Source organism: Dipodomys ordii, unplaced genomic scaffold, assembly GCF_000151885.1.
Source record: "Dipodomys ordii isolate 6190 unplaced genomic scaffold, Dord_2.0 Scaffold39, whole genome shotgun sequence".
NCBI lineage: Eukaryota > Metazoa > Chordata > Mammalia > Rodentia > Heteromyidae > Dipodomys > Dipodomys ordii.
In genome coordinates, this window is record NW_012267255.1 from 7568382 (window position 1) to 7589006 (window position 20625).

The 20625-nt window shown below is 35.0% G+C and overlaps 1 protein-coding gene across 1 annotated transcript in view; it reads right to left on the bottom strand.

Annotated features, from left to right (window-relative positions):
* The window catches only part of Col24a1 (collagen, type XXIV, alpha 1), a 280847-nt gene that overhangs the window by 93793 nt on the left and 166429 nt on the right, over positions 1-20625 (bottom strand). Inside the window, exons 28-31 of the mRNA XM_013018210.1 lie at positions 15354-15407; positions 15052-15096; positions 14896-14940; positions 10370-10423 (exon numbers count right to left, since the gene is read on the bottom strand). Coding sequence (XP_012873664.1) covers positions 10370-10423; positions 14896-14940; positions 15052-15096; positions 15354-15407 — 198 coding nt within the window. The remainder of the gene's footprint in view (positions 1-10369; positions 10424-14895; positions 14941-15051; positions 15097-15353; positions 15408-20625) is intronic.

Genomic DNA, 20625 nt, shown 5'->3' on the forward strand with positions numbered 1-20625 from the left:
CTTCCCAGCCCACATTTTGGTTATTTTTTTAATAAGTTTTTTTATTGTGAAAATACTGTACAGAGGGGTTACAATCACATGAGCAAGGTAATGAGTAAATTTCTTTTTTTTAATTTATTTTATTTTATTTTATTTGTGGGTAATGAGTAAATTTCTTATCATAAGTCTCACAGAGTTTCCTTATCAAGCTTGCTCTGAACCACGATCCTCAAATTTCAGCCTCCCTCCTGAGTAGCTAGAATTATAGGCATGAGACACTGCACCCTGAATGTTCGCTATTTCTATTCTCAGAAATATATTGCATGGGAAATCTATACACTGTTTAAAGTGGCTTAATACATGGTGAGAGACACTAGGACTGACAGCCTGGTTTCTGGAGGCAAAATGTCTATGTTGAAACTTAAAATCTATATGACTACTAGCTATTGCTCTCAAGTAATTTCATGCCATAGTTTCTTTATCTATATAATAGAGATAATCAATGCATGTCTATGAAGTTATGAGGATTCATGGATAAAGTATGCAAATACTACTAGTCACATCTAAAGTGCTCCATAGTTAAGTATTAATATTATGATGATGACCAAATCATTACAAATGCAAAATGCAAATTCAATATCCCGACCTCAGTTTGACTTTTAATGAGGCATAGCTTACCTTTTGTCTGTCTTTGGGCTTCTATTCTTAATCAGTATTCTAACCTATCATATTTAACTCAAGTCAAAATCTGCTGAATGAAATCTATTTTTTTACTGTTTTTAATTGTCAAACTGATATACAGAGGGGTTACAGTTCCATAAATTAGGTAATAAGTACATTTCTTGTCAAACTTGTTACCCTTTCCCTCATTTTATCTTTATCTCAATAGAGTGATCTAGTCCTTTAAAATGTCACCTGTTAGGTATGATTTCTCCCAGCTTTCTTCAGGCTCAGAGGCTGCAGCATAGAATGAGTGGCAATTGTGACCTTTGAGTCAGGTTATAGTCAAGTTCTGTTGTTTGTTAGCTGCTTACCCTGGGCCAGTTGTGACCTGGACCTCCCTAACAGTCTTCTTTGACGGACTCAGGAAACATATGGTCACATCCTGTCATGTAAGTTAAAAATCTGAGAATCATTTTTAACATCTCTTTCATCTTTACTTTCCAAATTCCACACATATGGAGGTTCTGCCGAATTTACATAACAAACATTTCTCTGTTCACTGCTTTAGTTCAGCCCTCCATCATTCCTTGCCTGCTTCAGTGCAACCGCCTTAAACTAGGCAGCCCTGTTGTGACTCTTGTGGTGCCCAATACATCTTTCACGCAGTTGCTAGTAATAGTTTCTCAAAATACAAAGCTGATATTATCACTGTATTTATCTATATTTCTTAAAATCTTATAGAGTAAAAAAACTCACACTTAACAGCATACATCATTTTTATGATTTACCTTTACTTCTATCATTTGTGTATGTATGTATGTATGCATGTATGTATGTTTGTATGTATGTATGTATGTATGTATGTATGTATGTATGTATGTATGTATGTATGTATGTTTGTATGTATGTATTTATGCCGGTCCTGGGGCTTGAACTCAGGGCCTGGGCAGTATCCCTGAGATTATTTGCTCAAGGCTAGTGCTTACCACTGAGCTCAGCTCCACTATTGGCTTTTTTTTTTCTGGTTAGTTTGAGATAAGAGTCTCACACATGTTCTTGGCCTAGGCTAGCTTTGAACTGAGCATTCCTCAGACTTCAACCTCCTGATCACCTAAGATTATAGGTGTGAGCTACCAGCACCCAGCTCCACTACCTGTTTTTTGTTGTTGTTTTTTTGCTTTGAATTCAAGCATCAAAGAACTTATACTGCTTAGCATTTGAGGGCTCTTTCTTATACTGTGCCTGTTTATAGAATAACCTAAACCCATTTCCTCTTTCCGTACAGCTAATGCTCCTTTCTTCTTTAAAATTCATCTTGCCATCCCTCCCAATGTAGCTTATTTTTTCCTTCCTCAGGCAAGTTTAAGAACTCACTGCTGTATTTTTGTAGTATTCTGTAACTATGCATGTCAGTAGGTCTAATATATTGTATATTGTAATGCAGTGATCATTGATTTGGCTGCAGTTTGAGAAAGATCATAAACTAAAACAATCAGAGACAAAACATGCAATAAGAAGAAATGGCATAATTGAGGAATGAGAAATAAGTGAACAAAGGTAGAAGACATGGGGAAATAAATGTTTCAACAAAAGTGTTGTTACTTTGCTTTTAACATTAATATTTCCAAGAGTTCCCATAATCTTTCGGATATTGCCCAGTTTTCGCATAATAAACAACACTGTAATTGACCTAACTTCTGCAGGCCTGTTCAACAAGTAGCTGATGGAATGGTGGGAGGTGGAGGAGACATGGCATAGTATGAAGAATGAGCACACTGGCAAGGATAAAGGAATGGAAAGATGCAAGATGGAAAGTGTAGGCTAGAGACAACAAGGGGCTTGTTTAAAGGTTAAAGATTGCTATCTGGAAAAAATGAGGCAGAGGAGAGTAGTCCAGGGTGAATGTCAGTTTGGGGTTATTGGAAACAATGGTTAAATAATGGGAGTAAAATAAGGAAGAATAGAAAAGGGATTGATTTAATTTAGATAGTTTTATATTTGAGATGTTTGTGGGCTTTCTGGCTGGGTATCTGGAAAGGCAACAATAAATCAGTAACTTGTATAAGAGGTAAAGGTGAGAATGGAATAGAGCTGTCAAAATAATGTTAGTAAACTATCAAGATTGACAAGTGCTACTGAGAAGGCAGAGTGGGGACCAAGTGTGAGTAGCTTCATAGGAGGCAGGATGAAACAAATGAATGCTAATGTTAACAACAGAAAAAGGTTCCTAATTTATAATTATAACAAATTATAACAAATACATTTTATATACACAATAGGGTCACTTTAAAATTATTTCTATAAAGGATACAGCATCATAGCATGCAAAGCTATCAAGTCAACTCTGAATGAGTGGAGGGAAAGCTTTTTTCGTCTGTCATTTCAAATAAAGAACTGCTGGAACAGAACTTTGTATGTCTAAAACTAGGTTCTGCTAGTCATGGTGGTATACACCTGTGATTTCAGTACTTGGTACATGGAAGCAGAAGCACGCAAATTCCACATGAGCCTGAGCTACGTGGTAAGATACTGTCTCACAACAACTAAGGGCTGGGAACCCAGAATTAGTACATGGAAAGGAAAAAAAATCATGGTAGTAATTAATGAAATGAAGAAAAAAAACAAAAATAAAGAATATTGAAACAGAATTGAGTTAAACAAGTTTGGCAGGCCTTTAGTCAGACTAACCAAAAGTAACAGAGAGAAGATGCAAATCAATGAATTAGAGATGAAAAGGGTGATATTACAACTGATAACACTGAATTTTGAGGATCACTAAGAAATGTTTTGAACATTTATAATCTAATAAATGAAAAAAATTAGAAGTCATGGATAAATTTCTAGACACATACATTTCAAATTTGAACCAAGATGATATAAACTACTTAAGCAGATAGATCTATAATGATCAATGAGATCAAAATAGTAATAGTCTTCTAAAGAAGAACAGTCCAGGATTAGATAGATTCATTGCAAAATACCAGGAGATTTTTTGGGGATGTGTGTGTGGGGTTTGAACTCTGGGTGTGAGTGCTATGTTGTCCCTCAGCTCTTCAGCTCAATGCAACCACTTGAGCCACAGCACGACTTCCAGTTTTCTGGTGGTTATTTGGAGATAAGAGTCTCACAGAATTTCCTGCCCAGGATGGCTTTGAATCACAACCCTCAGATCTCAGCCTCCTGAGTAGCTAGGATTACAGGCGTGAGCCACCATTGCCCAGTTTACAATGAGATTTTTAAAGGACTAATGCCATTGTTTTTCAAACTATCCCATAAAATAAATGTCCATTTTATAAAGCCAGTGTTATCCTCATAACAAAACCAGACAAAGATAGTCAGACAGACAGACAGACAGACAGACACACACACACACACACACACACACACACACACACACACACACCCTATAGGCCAATTTCCCTAATGAATTTTAAATAAAATACTTGCAATTGAATTCTATAACACATTCTAAATACATAAACCATGATCAAGTTGATTTAATTCTAGAGCACAGAATTAGTCAACATATACAAAGTGCAATACATAAATAAATAATGCAATCAATAAATGCAATATAGCACATTAATAGCATCAAGGAAAAGATCCCACACAATCATCTCAGTAAATACCAAAAACTATGTGATGTAATTCAACATTCTTTCATTATAAAATCTGTAGAGAATCTAGGAAGAGATAAATATAACCTCAAAGTAATATAATAAAAATATAATGAACCTGAAGCCGTAGGTGACCAAATATAAAAAAACTTTAAAACAAGTCATTTAAATAAGGATACAGGTGGACCCGTTGCAACAATGAGAAAAAGTTGTTATGTTGAAAACGAATTTTACAACTTTGGTGGGGGGCGGGGCGGGGAGGATTGGGTGAGGGGGGGGGGAGGATGGGTAGGGATGGGAAGGGGAAACAAAGGAGGAGGCTACAATGCTTGATAAGAAATGTACTCATTATTTGGCCCTGTAATTGTAACCCCTCTGTACAGTATCTTCACAATAAAAAATAAATAAAAATTAAAAAAACTTTAATGAAACGTTCTCAAAAATCAGGAAAGAAGCTTAGGTGATCACTCCCTCCCCACTTAAAATAGTGTATACATTCTTAGCCAGATCATTAAAGTAAGAGACAGAAGCAAAAAGAAGATGAATATGAACTGAAGAAATCAAAATATCCTTGCTTTCAGATGATACAATCTTTTATTTTAAAAATCCTAAAAGTTTTATTAGAAATATCTTGGATCTGATAAACACTTTCAGCAAAGAAGCAGGATATGAAAATCATAGAAGAACGAGTATCTTTCCTCCATACCAAAAGCAAACATGCTAAGAATGAAATCACCAACCTAATTCCATTCACAGAAACCTCAAAAAAGAAAGAAAATAATTAACCTTGGAATTAACAGAGGTGGAAGACTTATACAAAGAAGAAAGAAGACAAAGAAGACACTAGAAGATGGAAAGACTTCCCATGTTCATGGATTAGCCGATTTAGTATTGTAGAAGCAAACAGAGCATCAAAAGGGATCAACAGATCCAATGTAACCCCCACCAAAATTTCAATGATATTCTTTGTAAAAAATAAAAAAAATAAAAAATAAAATTCACATGGGAGCATAAAAGAACCCAAAGAACTGACACAATCTTGAGTAAAAAGAGCAATACTGAGAAATATCACAACAGCCCACTTCAAATTATACTGCAGAGGCCAAATAATAAAAACTGCTTGTTATTAGAACAAAAACAGACATATAAAGTAATGTAATAGAGTGTGAAACAGATCCATACAACTAGTCCTCTGATTCTCACAAGGGTGCCAAAATCTTGCATAAATGATAAGAAACTTGGTAACTTGTATATGTAGATAACTAAATGCAGAACACTGAAACTTAGATTTTATCTTGTACAAACATCAATTCAAAATGAAGGTCTTAATATAAGTTCTGAAACTACTATAAGAGAACATTTCTAGATACAGGCATAGGCAACAATTTTCTGAACAGGACTTCAATAGCTCACAGAGATGAGCAAGAATTAACAAGTGGAATTACATTAAAGTAAAAAAAATGCACTGTAAAAGAAACAATTACAAGGGTGAGGAGACAGAGTAGAGCATGGAAAAGAATCTTGCCACTTATTCACCTGATATGAATATCTAGAATACATAAAGAACTCAAACACTAAAAGAATAAATGTATCCATTTCTAATTGGGGGAATGGAAGGGAAATAACAAAATGCTGAAGCAAGGATACAGGCTGACTAACTGTGTTAAAAATGAACTTTACAAATTGGTGGGGGGAGGAGAAGTTGGGGGAGAGGTGGGGAGAGAAGGGATGGAAGGTGTAACAACGCTCAAGAGGAAATGTACTCATTACCTTACTAATGTAAATGTAACCTCTGCACAGTATATTCACAGTAAAAAATTTTAAAAAAGAATAGAAGAAAACAAGAATAAACCTATCAAATGTATAAGTACACAAACTGAATAGACAGTTTTCAAAAGATGTACAAAATAGCCAATAAGTACATGAAGAAATGTTCAACTTCATTAATCATCAAAGAAATGCAGATCAAAATGATACTGAAATTCCATTTCCTCTCAGGCAGCTAGCCACCATCAAGAAAACAACAGTAAATGTTGGAGAGAATGTGGTAAAAAAAAAAAAAGGAACTTGCACAAGATTGACAGGAATGTAAATTAGTCTGGCTAGTTATGAAATTGTTTTGGAGGTGCCTCAAATACACTAAAAACAGGACCACAATGTAAATGCTGTGGTTAATTATATGTCTATTGGAATCAAAGTTGGTACACAATAGAGATACCTGTACACCTGTGTTTATTGCTGTACATTTCATAACAGCCAAATTATGGAATAGCCTAGGTGTCCAACAATGAATGAATGCCTAAAAAGTTATGGAATATTATTTAATCACAAAGAAGAATGAAAGTAACTCATTTACAGCAAAATGGGTGGAACTGAAAATCATCTTAATGTTAAACAAAATAAGGCAGATTCAAAAACACAAATATAGCATATTTTCTCTCAGAATTTATACCTAAAAACAAGCAAGCAAACAGACAGACATTGACATGAATATACAAGATGGACTATTTGGGGTACAGGATGAAACTCATGATTATGAAATGGAAACAATATTCACTAGGGTTGGAGATATGGCTTTATGGCAGAGCACTTGCCTAGCATGTGCAGGGCCCTGGGTTTGAGCCCTACCATGGCAAAATATAAATAAAGAAAAATTAGATTCTTACAAAATCACTTCTGCTCTTTGGGACTTATTTTGTAAATATGGAAGGAAACACGTTGAGAGTATTCTTTATGTTATATACTTGATAAAATTAACTTTATTTTACAGTCTACAAAAGTTTTATCAAGGGGCTGGGAAGGTGGCTCAGTGGTAGAGCGCTTGCCTTGCATGCTCGAGGCCCTGGGTTCGATTCCTCAGCACCACATAAGCAAAAAGAAAAAAGCCGGAAGTGGCGCGGTGGCTCAAGTGGTAGAGCGCTAGCCTTGAGCTGAAGAGCTGAGGGACAGCGCCCAGGCCCAGAGTTCAAGCCCTGAAACCCACCAAAAAAAAAAAAAAAAAAAGATAGTAGGAGATACTGTGCTTGCCCTGGTCTCGGGTCAGCCTAAGTTTACTTGGGCTTGACAGCAGGGCATTCTGCTTAGTTTACCAACTGAAAGATGTTCCTCTCTGCTCTTCACAGCAGCAGAAGGAAGAAGCAATGCTTAGGTGAATGTGAACCCATAAATAGCACGTTTAAAACAATTGGTCAAAATGAAGACCGGCTGTTACATAGTCACTGACTCAGAACAAATGTCAGACTTCAGAAGTTCACTTTGAGTTTGCAGTCTTGTCCCAGCATTTACCAGTCAATGCCCTACACAAGTCATACTTCCTTTTCTCTGCGAATCAAATAGCTTCCACCATCTTTTATTTGGATCATTGGCTCCTTCTACTTTGTAGTTTGAGTGATATTTACAAAATAATAATTCATCATTGCTTCACCTCTCTGATGACATCCATTTATTCTAATAAAAAAAACCTGCAAGTCCTTGGGAAGAGGTCACATGAAGCTGTGTGTTTGTCACCTGACACTCTTTCCATTCTCATTTTACATTTACTGAGCCCTAGCCATGCTGGTTATGTGTCCAGTCAGCCTTCAGGTAAATATGTAGTGCTTTCTCCTACCTAATGACTTTTCTCTGGCATGACCATTCCTCTTCTTGGTCCAAATGACTACTATGCATCTTTCAGATCACATCTTTCTTACGCTCAATGGAAGCTTCCCCTAAGACTATGACTTTCCTCTAGTCTATGATGGTTTATTTCTTAGAAACTTTCTTAGATCAGAATTCTTCAACAGGCTCCTTCTGTATTGGCCCTACATCTATGCATTCAACCAGTTACAGACAAAATATTTTTAAAAATGTGTCTGTAGTAAATATGCAAAGGCATTTTCTTGGAATTATTCCATAAACAATATACCCTATTTACATAGCAGTTACATTACTATGTATTATACATAATACGAGATAATTTAAAGTATATCATAATACAGGTGTGGATTATAAGAACAAAATGTACCTTATTATGGGATTGGCTTGAGGATCCACAGTTGTTAGTGTTTGAAGGAGATATCAATGGCAATGGTTTATAGTTTTATTTTAGTTTGTAAATCTCCATTTATATCTCAGATTGCTTAAATATGTTTTTCTATTACCAGCATGAAAATTCTGTGTTAACCACTATGTACCTAGTGCAGACTCTTAATAAATATTTATTGACTGACTGAATAGACAAGTGGTCCCCTATTCAAATAGAAATGCTTACAAATAATAAGGAAGCCAGTTTTAAAATTTTCCTATATTATAGTACTTGTTTTATTATATTAAAATTTAGATGTGTTCCAACAATTTTTTAGTGTGTTCTTCAATTTACTCCTGTTTCTCCTCTTCTTTCTTTTCTTTCTCTTTCTTTTACTTAAAAAATGATTTTTGGTTTGAAGTCAGGGCTTTTCACTTATTAAGTACTGTATCACTTGAGTCTTGACCCTAAGCTTTAGTTATCTTTCAGGTAGAGTCTTGCACTTTCTACTTTGTGTGGTCTGATTTGTGTTTCATGTTGTTAAACCTCCCATGGGTGTGATGACAGGTGTAAACTACTATGTTAAGCTTTTTTTGTTGAGATGAAATCTCACTGAATTCTTGCCCATGCTGGCCTCAAACTATATTCCTCCCAATTTACACCTTGTGAGTAATTGGGATTACAGGTATGAACCACAGTGCTCAGCAGCTCAGCATTTCTTTTCTGTGATTTAATCAGACAGTTCAAATTCCCGACACAATGGCTATTATATCCATTGATTTAAATTTCATTTACTAGCCCCACAACCTTATGACCTGCATGTGGATTTGAGATTTAGTTAACAAGTCTTTCCTTGTATAAATCCGAAGTAACATGAATGTACTACTGACGTAGCTTTACTGACACATTTATCTCTACCTGGGTGTCTTCATTAAGATTCATCATTTTTTATTCCATTTCACCTCATGCCATGTTACATCTGGCTGAATGAGTACACTATAGGTAAATGACTTTTGTCAATTCAATTTAAATCACTGAGTGATTTAATATATCAGACATTGTGCCAGGAAAGGAGATTATAAAGATCAAAGAGTTGGTCACAAGGAGTTTACAGACTCTTCCAGGGAAACAGATATTTAAGTAAACTATGCTAAAAAGACTTACATTATTTGAGGTCAAATAAATATTAGAACTGGGATGGCAGGTTAAGTCATACAAAATAGAAAGAAAACCAAAAAGGATTTACTTGTATAAAATCAATGTCAGTCATATCTTAGGAAAAAACTTATATGTATTGTCAAAGCATTATGATTTGTTTGGAGACTTTATATCATAGGCTAAACACATAACAGGGAATCAATACAGTTTGGTAAGATTACTTTATTAGAATATTCCACTTACTACTAACTAAATGAATTATACAAAGGTCACTTCTAAACCTATGTGTCAACTGATGATAAAATCAAATCCATGGCATGAAAGACTGTACTGTATTGTAAATCTTAGGAGCACATTACAGCATCTTACATCTTACATGATTAATCAGAACCATGACCTCATTAACAATAAAGAATACATTGTAGGAAAGTAGATGCGACTAGATCTTTCCTTTTCACAAATCAATGTCCTTGGAGACTCTACAATTAAATGAAATGTGCAAAATAATGATGTAAAAGTTTTGGCATTGTTGATGTATAGCCTTTCTGTCATGTTTATACTTTTTGATCCATCAGATGTAGAGTTTGGCTTCTCTATATGATCGTTTAGTTTATAGTTAGCCTCATAAATGTGTGTGCAAGTGTGTGTGAGTGTAATACTTATAAGAGCCAGACATTCAGAAAGAGAATTTCTGGGATTCAGTAAAAGTAGTCTTCATTGACAATAAAAATATGCTTTGCTTTAACATGTATGGAGAAACAGTACAAAATTAGACTGATGAAGCTAGAAAGGCATCACTATACATGACAAAAATGTTATCATTCTCTACATGATAGCAATGTAGCCATTCTACTTAATAACTTTAAATAATGCTTTCTAAAATGTGTGTCGCAATACTGCAGAGCAATAGCAATGGAAAAAATTATAAATTGCACAAAGATAAACTTACTGGTTCTCCTGCAGGTCCCCTGTCTCCTGTATTGCCAGGGAGTCCCTGTAATCCCTGAATGAATGAATGAGAAACTTGTAGGACAAGTAGTGCTTAAAAATGTTTTTATTTTCTTACCTTAACTTTCGTTTGGATTCTTCTTACATCTTTTTATATTCTTTGGTTGTAAAAAATATACATAAAAGGAAATCTACCCTTTAGCACTTTTAATTATACATTACTTTGGCATGAAACTTGTTCACATTGTTGAACAATGACTACTACCATTCATTTCCAGACCTTGTTCATCTTCTGAATGAAACTCGGTACCAGGTAAACACTAATTCTTCATCTCTGCTTCCCCTGTTTTCTTATAACCATCCTGTTTTTGGTCACTGAACATGCTTCCTCCCATAAGTAGGATCATATAACATCTGTACTGTTAGGTCTAGATTATTTCACTTTGTAGAATGCCTTCAAGGTTCATCCTTGTGGTGGCACGGGTCCACATTTGCTTTCTTTTTAAAGCTGACTACTTTTCCATTTTATGTGTAATGCTACCTTTTGGCTGCCGGCCAGTAAACACTTGAGTTGATTCTACCTTTTCACTATTATGAATGAGTTGCTGGGAACACTGTATCTGAGTGTGAGTGTGCCTCCGCTCTGTTTTTGTTCATTCTTTTGGCTGTATACTTAAGTAGAATTGGTGGGCTATCTGGCTCTTTTGATTGAAATTTCTTTACACAGAGAAATATAAGGTGAGGAATATTCTATTTGTCCTGTTGATTATTGCGCATTGTATATACATGTGTTGAAAAATGATACTCTACACCCTAAATATGTGTCAACTAAAATGCTTCAAAGATATTTCAAAAAGATATTCTTAGATAGGAAGAATCTTCTAAGTTATAATTAATACTTTGTTCAGTGTGGATCATTTAAAACACGGAAGTACATAAATGTATTGACTCCCATCTGGCTAAGGCAGCACTGTTTTCAGTAATAAAAATCATGTCTTCTTCATTCGCTCCAGGATCCTACCTAAGGAACAGGATCAATATGAAGGTCTCACTGTGCCTGATAGACGAAAACAACCAACCAACCAAAGTTTAGAACTTTGAATAATGTCTGCCCAATTGTCCTTGTAGAGTGTTTTGGATATGATGGCAATTGATGTATTTTGTATTGCTAATGGTGCCTAAAAGTTGTCTTAAAAAAAGAAAAATTTGGAACCCAATAAAAATTATTTCTTAAGGCTTTCAGATGCTACTAATAATGTATCATTTTGTACAAGAATTAGTTACTGTGACTCAGTAATGATCAGAATAATAACCAGAATAAAGACTATTGTCATTATTTGAGAGCCTATGCCTATGCTAATGAACATATTATAATAAATATTGATATCACTATGAGAGATATCTATTTTAAAGGTAGGAAAACAAAGGTTCACAGAACCCAATTAATTTCTACAAAGTTAAACAGCTACTAAGTAGCAGGATCAGTATTTTACCCCAACAAGTTTGTTTGCAATAAAATATAAGATACATTTACATCTAGGTGATCAATAATAGGGATAAATGTGGACTTTCCATCACAAATTCTGGGGACAAAGATAATAGCCTCTTTGTAGTTTTGAATTAAAATGCAACCAATAAAACCCAGAACCTTCCATCCAGTGAAAACAGCCTTCAAGAGGAGATGAGAAATAAAGGCATATAAAATAAAAGCAATAAAAATAGGAGAATTCACCATTAGACAATGTCATTAAGAGAAATCTAAAGGAAGGTCCAAGACTTCAGGAAAACAGCATTTAGAAATACAAATCTTGGGAGTAGAGGTATGGCTCCAAGTGGTAGGGTTTCAGTTTTGAGCAAAAAAGCCATGCAAGGGTATAAAGCCCGAAATTCAAGCCCCAGTTTTGTCAAAACAACAAAGCAAAACAAGAAAAGCAGAACAAAAGATACTCTGAACTGAAGAATATCAGAAATACTTAAATAAAAAATCATCCTTTTCCATATATATTTCTCTAATATACATATTTCATCTATATTAAAATAAATAATATTTTGTTTATATTAGAGTAAAAACAAGTTTGCATGAGGGATTAATAAGGTATGTAAATGTAATAAATAAAATAATGGTAGCATGAAATGCAAAGCATTGGTAAATTGGTCTCTCTGGCTCCAAGTTTCTTATATATGCTCCATATTTAACACAAATATTTATTTTATGGTACTTACAGAAAAAAATTGCTGATCCCTGAAATAGAACAACTACTTACAATAATAGTCAAAAGTACAGCTAAAAATCAATAGATAAGATAGTTTTTTCAATTTTTAATGCTGACAAAAGGAGCTAAAGGTAGTAGCAAAAAAGACATAAAAATAATAAAATACTAGACCCAAATCCAGTTATCAGTAATTTTAATAAATGAAAATGAGCCAAATGCTAGAATTAAAAGGCAGATATGATCAGAATATAAAAGCAAGATACAAGTATAATAAATTCAAAATAAATATGTAGATATGTGTAAGCTGAAAAAAAATAGCAAGTGCCAGAAGATTGGAGAAATTATATGAGCAATCAAAGTAGATTTCAAAAGAAACAGTGTCATTAAAAATAAAATATTTTCATGAAAAACATATTTTTGGATGCTAAAATGGTAAGATGATCAGAAAGACATAATGATCACAAACATGAATAAAGTTATAATTTTGAAATATTCAAAGCACAATGTGAATTAAAGAGTAAAACAGAGCAGTACAAAAATCAGGATTTTTATATCCTAATATCATCAACTGATAGAATCAATAGATAAGATATCAATGATGTATGACCAGTTATAATTTTTATATGATTTGGGAAACTAAAAGTATTGATTCAGACTTTATAAGTTTGATTGCCCATTGTTTCATGTCTGAAAGATAAGGAAAATCTCTAAGGTTTTTTTTTTAAACTTGTGTTTTGCTTTCTTAAGATCTCTCTCAGTTCAATTAAAGAGACATTGTAGGCATAGAGGTAAGTAAATCTCAATAACTATTATAATCTCATTATTTAATGCCCAATCCATGTCATCTATAAGAGAATTTTACTCTTTCAGCAGTCTAGGAGACTTATTTGCTATGAGATAAAATTAAGAAATGACTCTAGAATCTTTTATTAGAATGAGGAAGGCAAACATTAAATATTACATTTCTCTAGGCTTAAAAGAAAAGTTAATGGTGTGGAAATGGTTAAGTGACTTTATTTCTGTGGGCCTCACTTTTCTTAAATGCAAAGAATGAACTTGAGTTCCCAATTTCTGCACTCACTGTAACATGCTTGCATTAAATAATCAGAATCCACAGGAACAATGTTGACACTGAAATAATAATAATAAAACCCAGATGACAAAGCCTAAGACCCAAGGATGTATCTCTGGGAATGATTTCAGTTAGCAATACAATGTCGATCATTAGTGCTTGACTTGCCCAGTCTCTTTTCCCTCTAATCTGTTAGGTCTCTGGTGGTTTAGGTTTGACCAATGTTAAATGTAATGCTATTGTGGTAAATGACAGGCAGGGGGCAGCAGATTTAAATAGGAACAAGCAAATACTGTGACATTAGTGACATTACTACAACAGAAGGTTTTATTCTATCCTTTTCTAGCTCCTCAGCTGCAATCTATTTTCACTGTTATATGTTTCTATAACTTTAAACTAGCTGAACAAGTACGTATGTCACATCAAAGTGGTATAAAAATTATGATTCAGAATGAAAGTGATTAAAATACTCATTTAAATATATACTTTTATATAATGTTATACATGGTGTATATGCTTTTATATGCATGTGTGTGCCCTTTTATTTAACACTTTACTACTTCGTGATTATAATCACAGAACTTTTTATATCTAAGTGACAAATGCATACTTCTAGTAAGATATTCAAAATTAGGAAAATATCTAGCATTGTAAAATACTTAAAGCTTTGGAGCAGTATAATGAGAAAGTATGCCACACTTGACTCCACATACCAAAGATCCAAAAAGTATTCCTGGTGAGCTAAAAAGAAACTATCAAGAGACCTCAAAGAAGTTTCTTATATTGGTTTTATTATGTTCCATTACATTTATGACACAATTTTATTTCAAAATGGGTTCATAGAAAACCTATTTTATCATCACTAGACTGAAATAAAAGTAACAGTTATCAACACCAGCCTATCCTAGAGTGGGTAAGTATTTTAAATAGTAACTTAATTTAGCTATTTAAAAAATAAAATTAATTGAGTTTGCTGTTAGTAAAATAGTAACTTAATAAATTACAGTGAAAGAAAAGGATTTGTATTCGCTTAGTCCAACAGATTGAATGCCAAATAATAGTTATGTTAGAGATGAAAGATGTTTACTTCATAATTTATATGTATACACCAACCTATCACATTACACAGTACAAATAAATATAAATTTCATTAGTCAGAAAATTCTCAAAGCATTGCATTAGTATCCCTGACTCCAAAGCAGATAAAAATTGTTTATAACTTGATTACTTTTTAATACTTACTGGCTTCCCTTGAACTCCTGTCTCTCCAGGGTGTCCAGTCTTACCCTATAGAAGAAAAAATATGCTTAGGTCAAGTGGCCCCCTACCAAAATAAGAGGAGAAAGAATCAAGAAAACAGATATTTACAATGTTCAAGTGAAATGTTTTACTACTTACAATAAGACCAGGAGGCCCTCGTTTCCCTTGATTTCCTTTCTCACCCTAACAAAATATCAATACCAGATGAATTAGTTAAGAATTTGATGTACTGTCTTATACATGTTAGTGTACAGAAAAAAAAAACACTTGTCAAGGACATAGCTCAGTATTTTAAAATTCAAACTTACACCAGATAAACATTTAGAATTCTATTTTGGTAAGGTATGTATCTTTTTTGGACATATCATTTTTTAAGGTAGGAAGCATGGACTCAATAACATGTAACTAACTGCACGTGAAACAAGGAAATTAGTGAATACCTGGGCACCTTGTGTACCTTGTTCCCCTGGGGAACCATCTGGTCCTCTTGGTCCCTAGAGATGAAAAAAATATATCCTGATGTTAACTTGAAATGCTCCCCTCCCTTTATTTCCTTTATGCTGTTATGTGTCTTTATAGACAAATACACTGTGCTGTTTTGAAATTGACAAACCTCTGCTTGTTTCATGCCCTCAACACAGAAAAGACTACAACTGCAGTGTATATGGTTGAACCTTTTCTATGGGAAAATCAAGCCCATGGGATATTTTTTTGTTTTCGCTTTTTCTTCTTATTTATCTCTCTCTCCCTCTCTATCTCTTTGTCTCTTTCCCCTTTGTCTCCCTCCCCTCTCTCTCCCCACTTGCCTCTCTCTATGATAATACTAGAGTCTTTAACTCAGGGCCTGAGCTTTTTTGCTCATGGCTAGGGCTCTACTACTTGAGCCACAGTTCCACTTCTACCTTATTTAGTGGTTGATTAGACATAAAAGTCTCATGGATTTTCCTGCCTAGCTTTGAGCTACATCAGATCTCAGACTCCTGAATAGCTAAGATTACAGGCATGAGCGAGCCACTGGTGCCTGGCTCAGACCCATGTTTTGAAGATACTATACCAAGTAGTGAACCAGATGACTATAGAAAAAAGCCATCACAGTTGTTGAGGGGTCTGTAACATAAGTTTAGTATATGAGTATTTTATTCACTTTATCATGTACTAGGATTCATTCTTTAAACATAATTTTATTATTATTATTAAGGTGCTGTGCAGTAGGGGTGTCATTTTCATGTCAGTCAGTGAGTCCATTTCTTTTGGGGGGACAATGTCATCCCTTATATTGTTTTTCCCCAGTTTCCCCCTCCAATCCTTGCACACAAATCACATAGGTCATTTCTCACATAGGGTATACTGAAGTGCATGACTGCATGTGTTCATCTTTCCCTTTTCTGCCCCCACTTATCACCCCTAAAAGAAAAAGTCCAAAACAGAAACAAGTACCACCACCCCCACCAGCAACAATAACAGAAAAAAAAACTCATGTTTCCATTTCTTGGAGCTCATTTCGATAAATAGTATTTCAAATGTTTAGCAAGTTACTCCTTTGAGTCCCTCCTCTAAGGGTTTAGGATTCATTCTTGAAACAACTCTAAATTAATTGAAAAGTCTGTTTGTCTACATAGCCATGTTTTTTACACTTGAAATGGTGTTTTTCTCTCATGGTGTTAAAAAATAAATAATGCTGTGCATTTGCTGAACTATGGCAGGGACCCAGAAAAGGGACAAGCAAGGCTGTTGTCAATATTCATGTAAAGTTAAAACACTTCAATATTTATTCAATAGTTTATCATAGATAAACATGAGTTATAAATTTTCCTGTCTAAAAATGATAACTTTTCTTGGAAGATCTTGAAGTCCCTTTTGAGGAATTTAATCCAGTCTGTAACTGAACCATAGTTGTGTATCTTTGTAACACTTAATACTATTTTTCCTTGGAGAAGCTTTCTCTTCTGAAACTTAAAGAATAGCAAGGTAAAGTATACAAGTGAAGGGGACATAGGGAGACACAAGAATGTCAAAGAGCAAGAGGAGATTCCAAAGAAGATGACCTTGGCATGCTTGCAATGGGAAAGATGCCACCATCTGGCAAAGATGTCAATCTGGCTAAAATGTAATATATATACATGTGAAATACCATGGTGATAATCCTTTCTACAATGACTATGCATCAAAAACTAAAGAAAAAAAGAATGGTAGGGAAGGAAAACAGTTTCTACTGGGGGTCAGAAACTAAAAGGAGTGGAGAGGCTAACAGAGGATGAATGAGGGTGACTGTGGTTGAAATACTTTATACACATCTATAAATAGGATGATGGAATTGTTTTGAGAAGGAAAAGGGGGAGATGAGAATGATGAAAGGGGTGAGTCTGAGTGAAGTCCTTTGCATGCATGTATGGGAATATCAGCATGAAAAACTGTCCTCACAATGAAAAAATACCTGATAATAAACTTTTCTTTGAAAACATGAATGGCTGTGCCAGGTGCTGGTGGCTCATGCTTCTAACACTAGCTACTCAGGAGGATGAGAGCTGAGGATCATAAAGACAGCCTGGGCAAGAAAGTCTGTGAGACTCTTATCTCCAATTAATTAACCCAAAATCTAAAAGTGGAGCTGTGGCCCAAGTGGTAGAATGCTTAAGTGGCCTTGAGCAAAAGAGCTCAGAGATAAAAGCACAAACCCTGAGTTGAAGCCACAGGACTGGCATAAACACGGGAACAAAAACAGAAGTTCCATTTGTACCAGTTAGAAAACGGGAACGGAAAGGTGGCTCAGTGGTAGAGTGTTTGCCTTGCATGCATGAGGCATGGGTTTGATTCCTTAGCACCACATAAGCAGAAAAAGCCAGAAGTGGTGCTATGGTTCAAGTGGTAGAGCGCTAGCCTTGAGCTGAAGAGCTGAGGGACAGCGCCCAGGCCCAGAGTTCAGGCCCCACGACCAACAAAAATTAAAAAAAAGGAAACAGGAATCATAGGTCATTTCTATACAGGAATACATAAATCTCCTGATGATGCTTCAGCAGCATCTTTTGTTTTGTTTTTGTTTTTGTTTTTGTTAGTCAGGGAGCTTGAACTCAGGGTTTGGGAATTATCCATACACTTTTGTGCATAAGACTAGTGCTCTTTGAACCACAGATCCACATCTTGTTTTCTGGTATTTAACTGGAGATAAGGGTTTCACAGACTTTCCTACCTGGGCTGGCTGTGAACCATGATCCTCAGATCTCAGCCTCCTGAGTAGCTAGGATTACAATTATGAGCCACTAGTGTCCACCAAAGCACCATCTTTTATATCTTTTCTAAGATAAACTTTGGTTTAGCTTTTATATTTTTATGAGCTGTTTACTGTAACAGAGCTCTACCTGCATATTCTTAGGGTAACTATGACACTTAATCCTCTTCTTGGGCACATTATGGACTTGAAGAGAACATTCACACTCCATGAAAATCTAGAGTTCTACTAGTCCTATTTAAGTGCGAGTCATACCTCCAACCTACAATTTCTCCATCTGTAATCATCTGTACTCCATAATCTGTCCCTTACTTGCTCTATTTTACCATAAAAGACTGCAAAACTAACTCTTAATGTGCAACACATTTAAGATCAAGTTTAGAAGCACGGATTTAACTTAACAGGTCATTAATTACCAAAATGTGTTATTCATTCGACAAATCTTTTACTAAGAGCCTACTACAAGCTGGATATTGTTTTAGGCGCAGATGACAAAGAAGAAAGAAGGAAAAAAATCCCTGAATTCATAAACAAGCCAATAGAAGAATGACAAGTGAAAAGATCCCGAGATCAAAGCATACTTGAGGTTTTCAATGACTGAGTAACCGAAGATGAAATTAGTGACTGAAGGATGCCTGTACATTTTTAAGTGTGAAGATTCTTCACACTTTGTTCCCTCATCTTAAAATTTCAACAGCCTTACAAACTGTAAATAATGCCACTATTGAAGAACCTCCATCTTGGCTGAGGGAAGATGAAATCTTACTTCTACCATTCTTTGTAAGACATTCATCAAAGAATTAATATCCACAATATATAGCTCTAAAAATTAAACAACAAAAGAAAAAGAATCTATCTAATTGATAAATGGGCAATGGAGTGGAAGAGACTGGTCCAAATGCTGAAGGCATAGATGGAACAAATAATTAGAAATGTTAAGTTTGTTTAGAGTGGAGAGGGAGGAGTGATAGAAGAATAAGAATTTATTTCTAGAACATGATGAAATGGCTATTCACAAGATTGGTAAAAGAAATTGTTCTAGGTTTAAATGGTAGCAGCCACAAGGTAAAGTGCCACCAGACATATCGCTGTAAATTTATCATTTAAATAATTGGCCAGATGCTGGTAGCTCAAGCCTTTACTCCTAGCTACTCAGGAGCTGAGATCTGAAGATCATGGGTCAATGACAGCACAGACAGGAAAGTTTGTAGCACTCTTATCTCCAACTAACCACCAGAAAACTAGAAGTTGTGCTGTGGCTCTGTGCAATGCTAGCCTTGAGTAAAAAGAGCTCAGGGACAGCTCCCAGGCACTAAGTTCACGCCCCACAACCAACAAACTATACAACAAAATTTATTTGGTCTAAAAATTGCAAAGAAATTTCACTTTTCTGAATAAAATCAGATTTATTGACTACCTAGATATTAAGTGGAAAAGACTGCCTTCAGCTGGAAGAAAGTTTCATAATTAAATGCCAGTTTCTTATGACATATACATCTCCTATTGCCAATGTTGAATTATTCCAAATCCCACTTTTTTAAATCAGCCATGAGGCTTGAACTCTAGGTCTGAGCACTGTCCCTCAGCTCTTCAGCTCAAAGTGAGAACTCTACCACTTGAACCACAGCACCACTTTCAGTTTTCTGGTGGTTTATTGGAGATAAGAGTTTTACAGCCTTTCCTGTGTGGGCTGGCTTTGAACCATGATCCTCCGATTTCAGCCTCCTATGTAGCGAGGATTAAAGGCATGAGCCACCAGTGCCTGGCTCAAATCACACTTTTTTAAAATGAAGAAACTAAAATCTGTGGAGATTAAGTTTCCTTACTTAAAATGTCTGAAGTGTGAATGATTGTACTTCATTATACTTATAACATATTTTTTCAAAGTTTAAAAAGGAATAAATGTTAATTTATTTAGGAAGTGAATGCAGGTTATACCTGGAATCCAGCAGACATCTATAATTGTGTATTAAATATTCATAGTAAATTGATGATTGCTATCATTAAAAGGGTGTATGTAAAATTAGCCACTCGTTTTGTTTTGTATTAAAATACTTTGTATGGTTACATGTTAAAAATACTTTTACCTTGCTGTTACTATTATTAGATGTGTATTTGTGTGTGAGAGTGGGATCTGGGTGAGGAGAGATAGACAGAGAGAGACAGAGGCAGAGAGAGTTAGTTGCTAGAGATGTAACCAGGGTCTTGATTATGTTAAGTAGGCACTCCACAATCATGGACCTTGAGCCTGAGTGCTGTTATGAGTTGTTTTTTGTTTTTGCTGACGGCTACCTCACTACCACTTGAGTCACAGCTCTGCTTCTGGATTTTTGGTGGTTAATTGAAGAGTCTCACAGAATTTTCTGCCTAGACCTGTCTTTGAGTTGTAGCCCTCAGATCTCAGCCTAGAATTACAAGTTGTGAGCCACTGGTGCTGAGCAAGAAGACTTTTAAGAGTCTTTAAGAAGAATTTTCAGGAATACTTT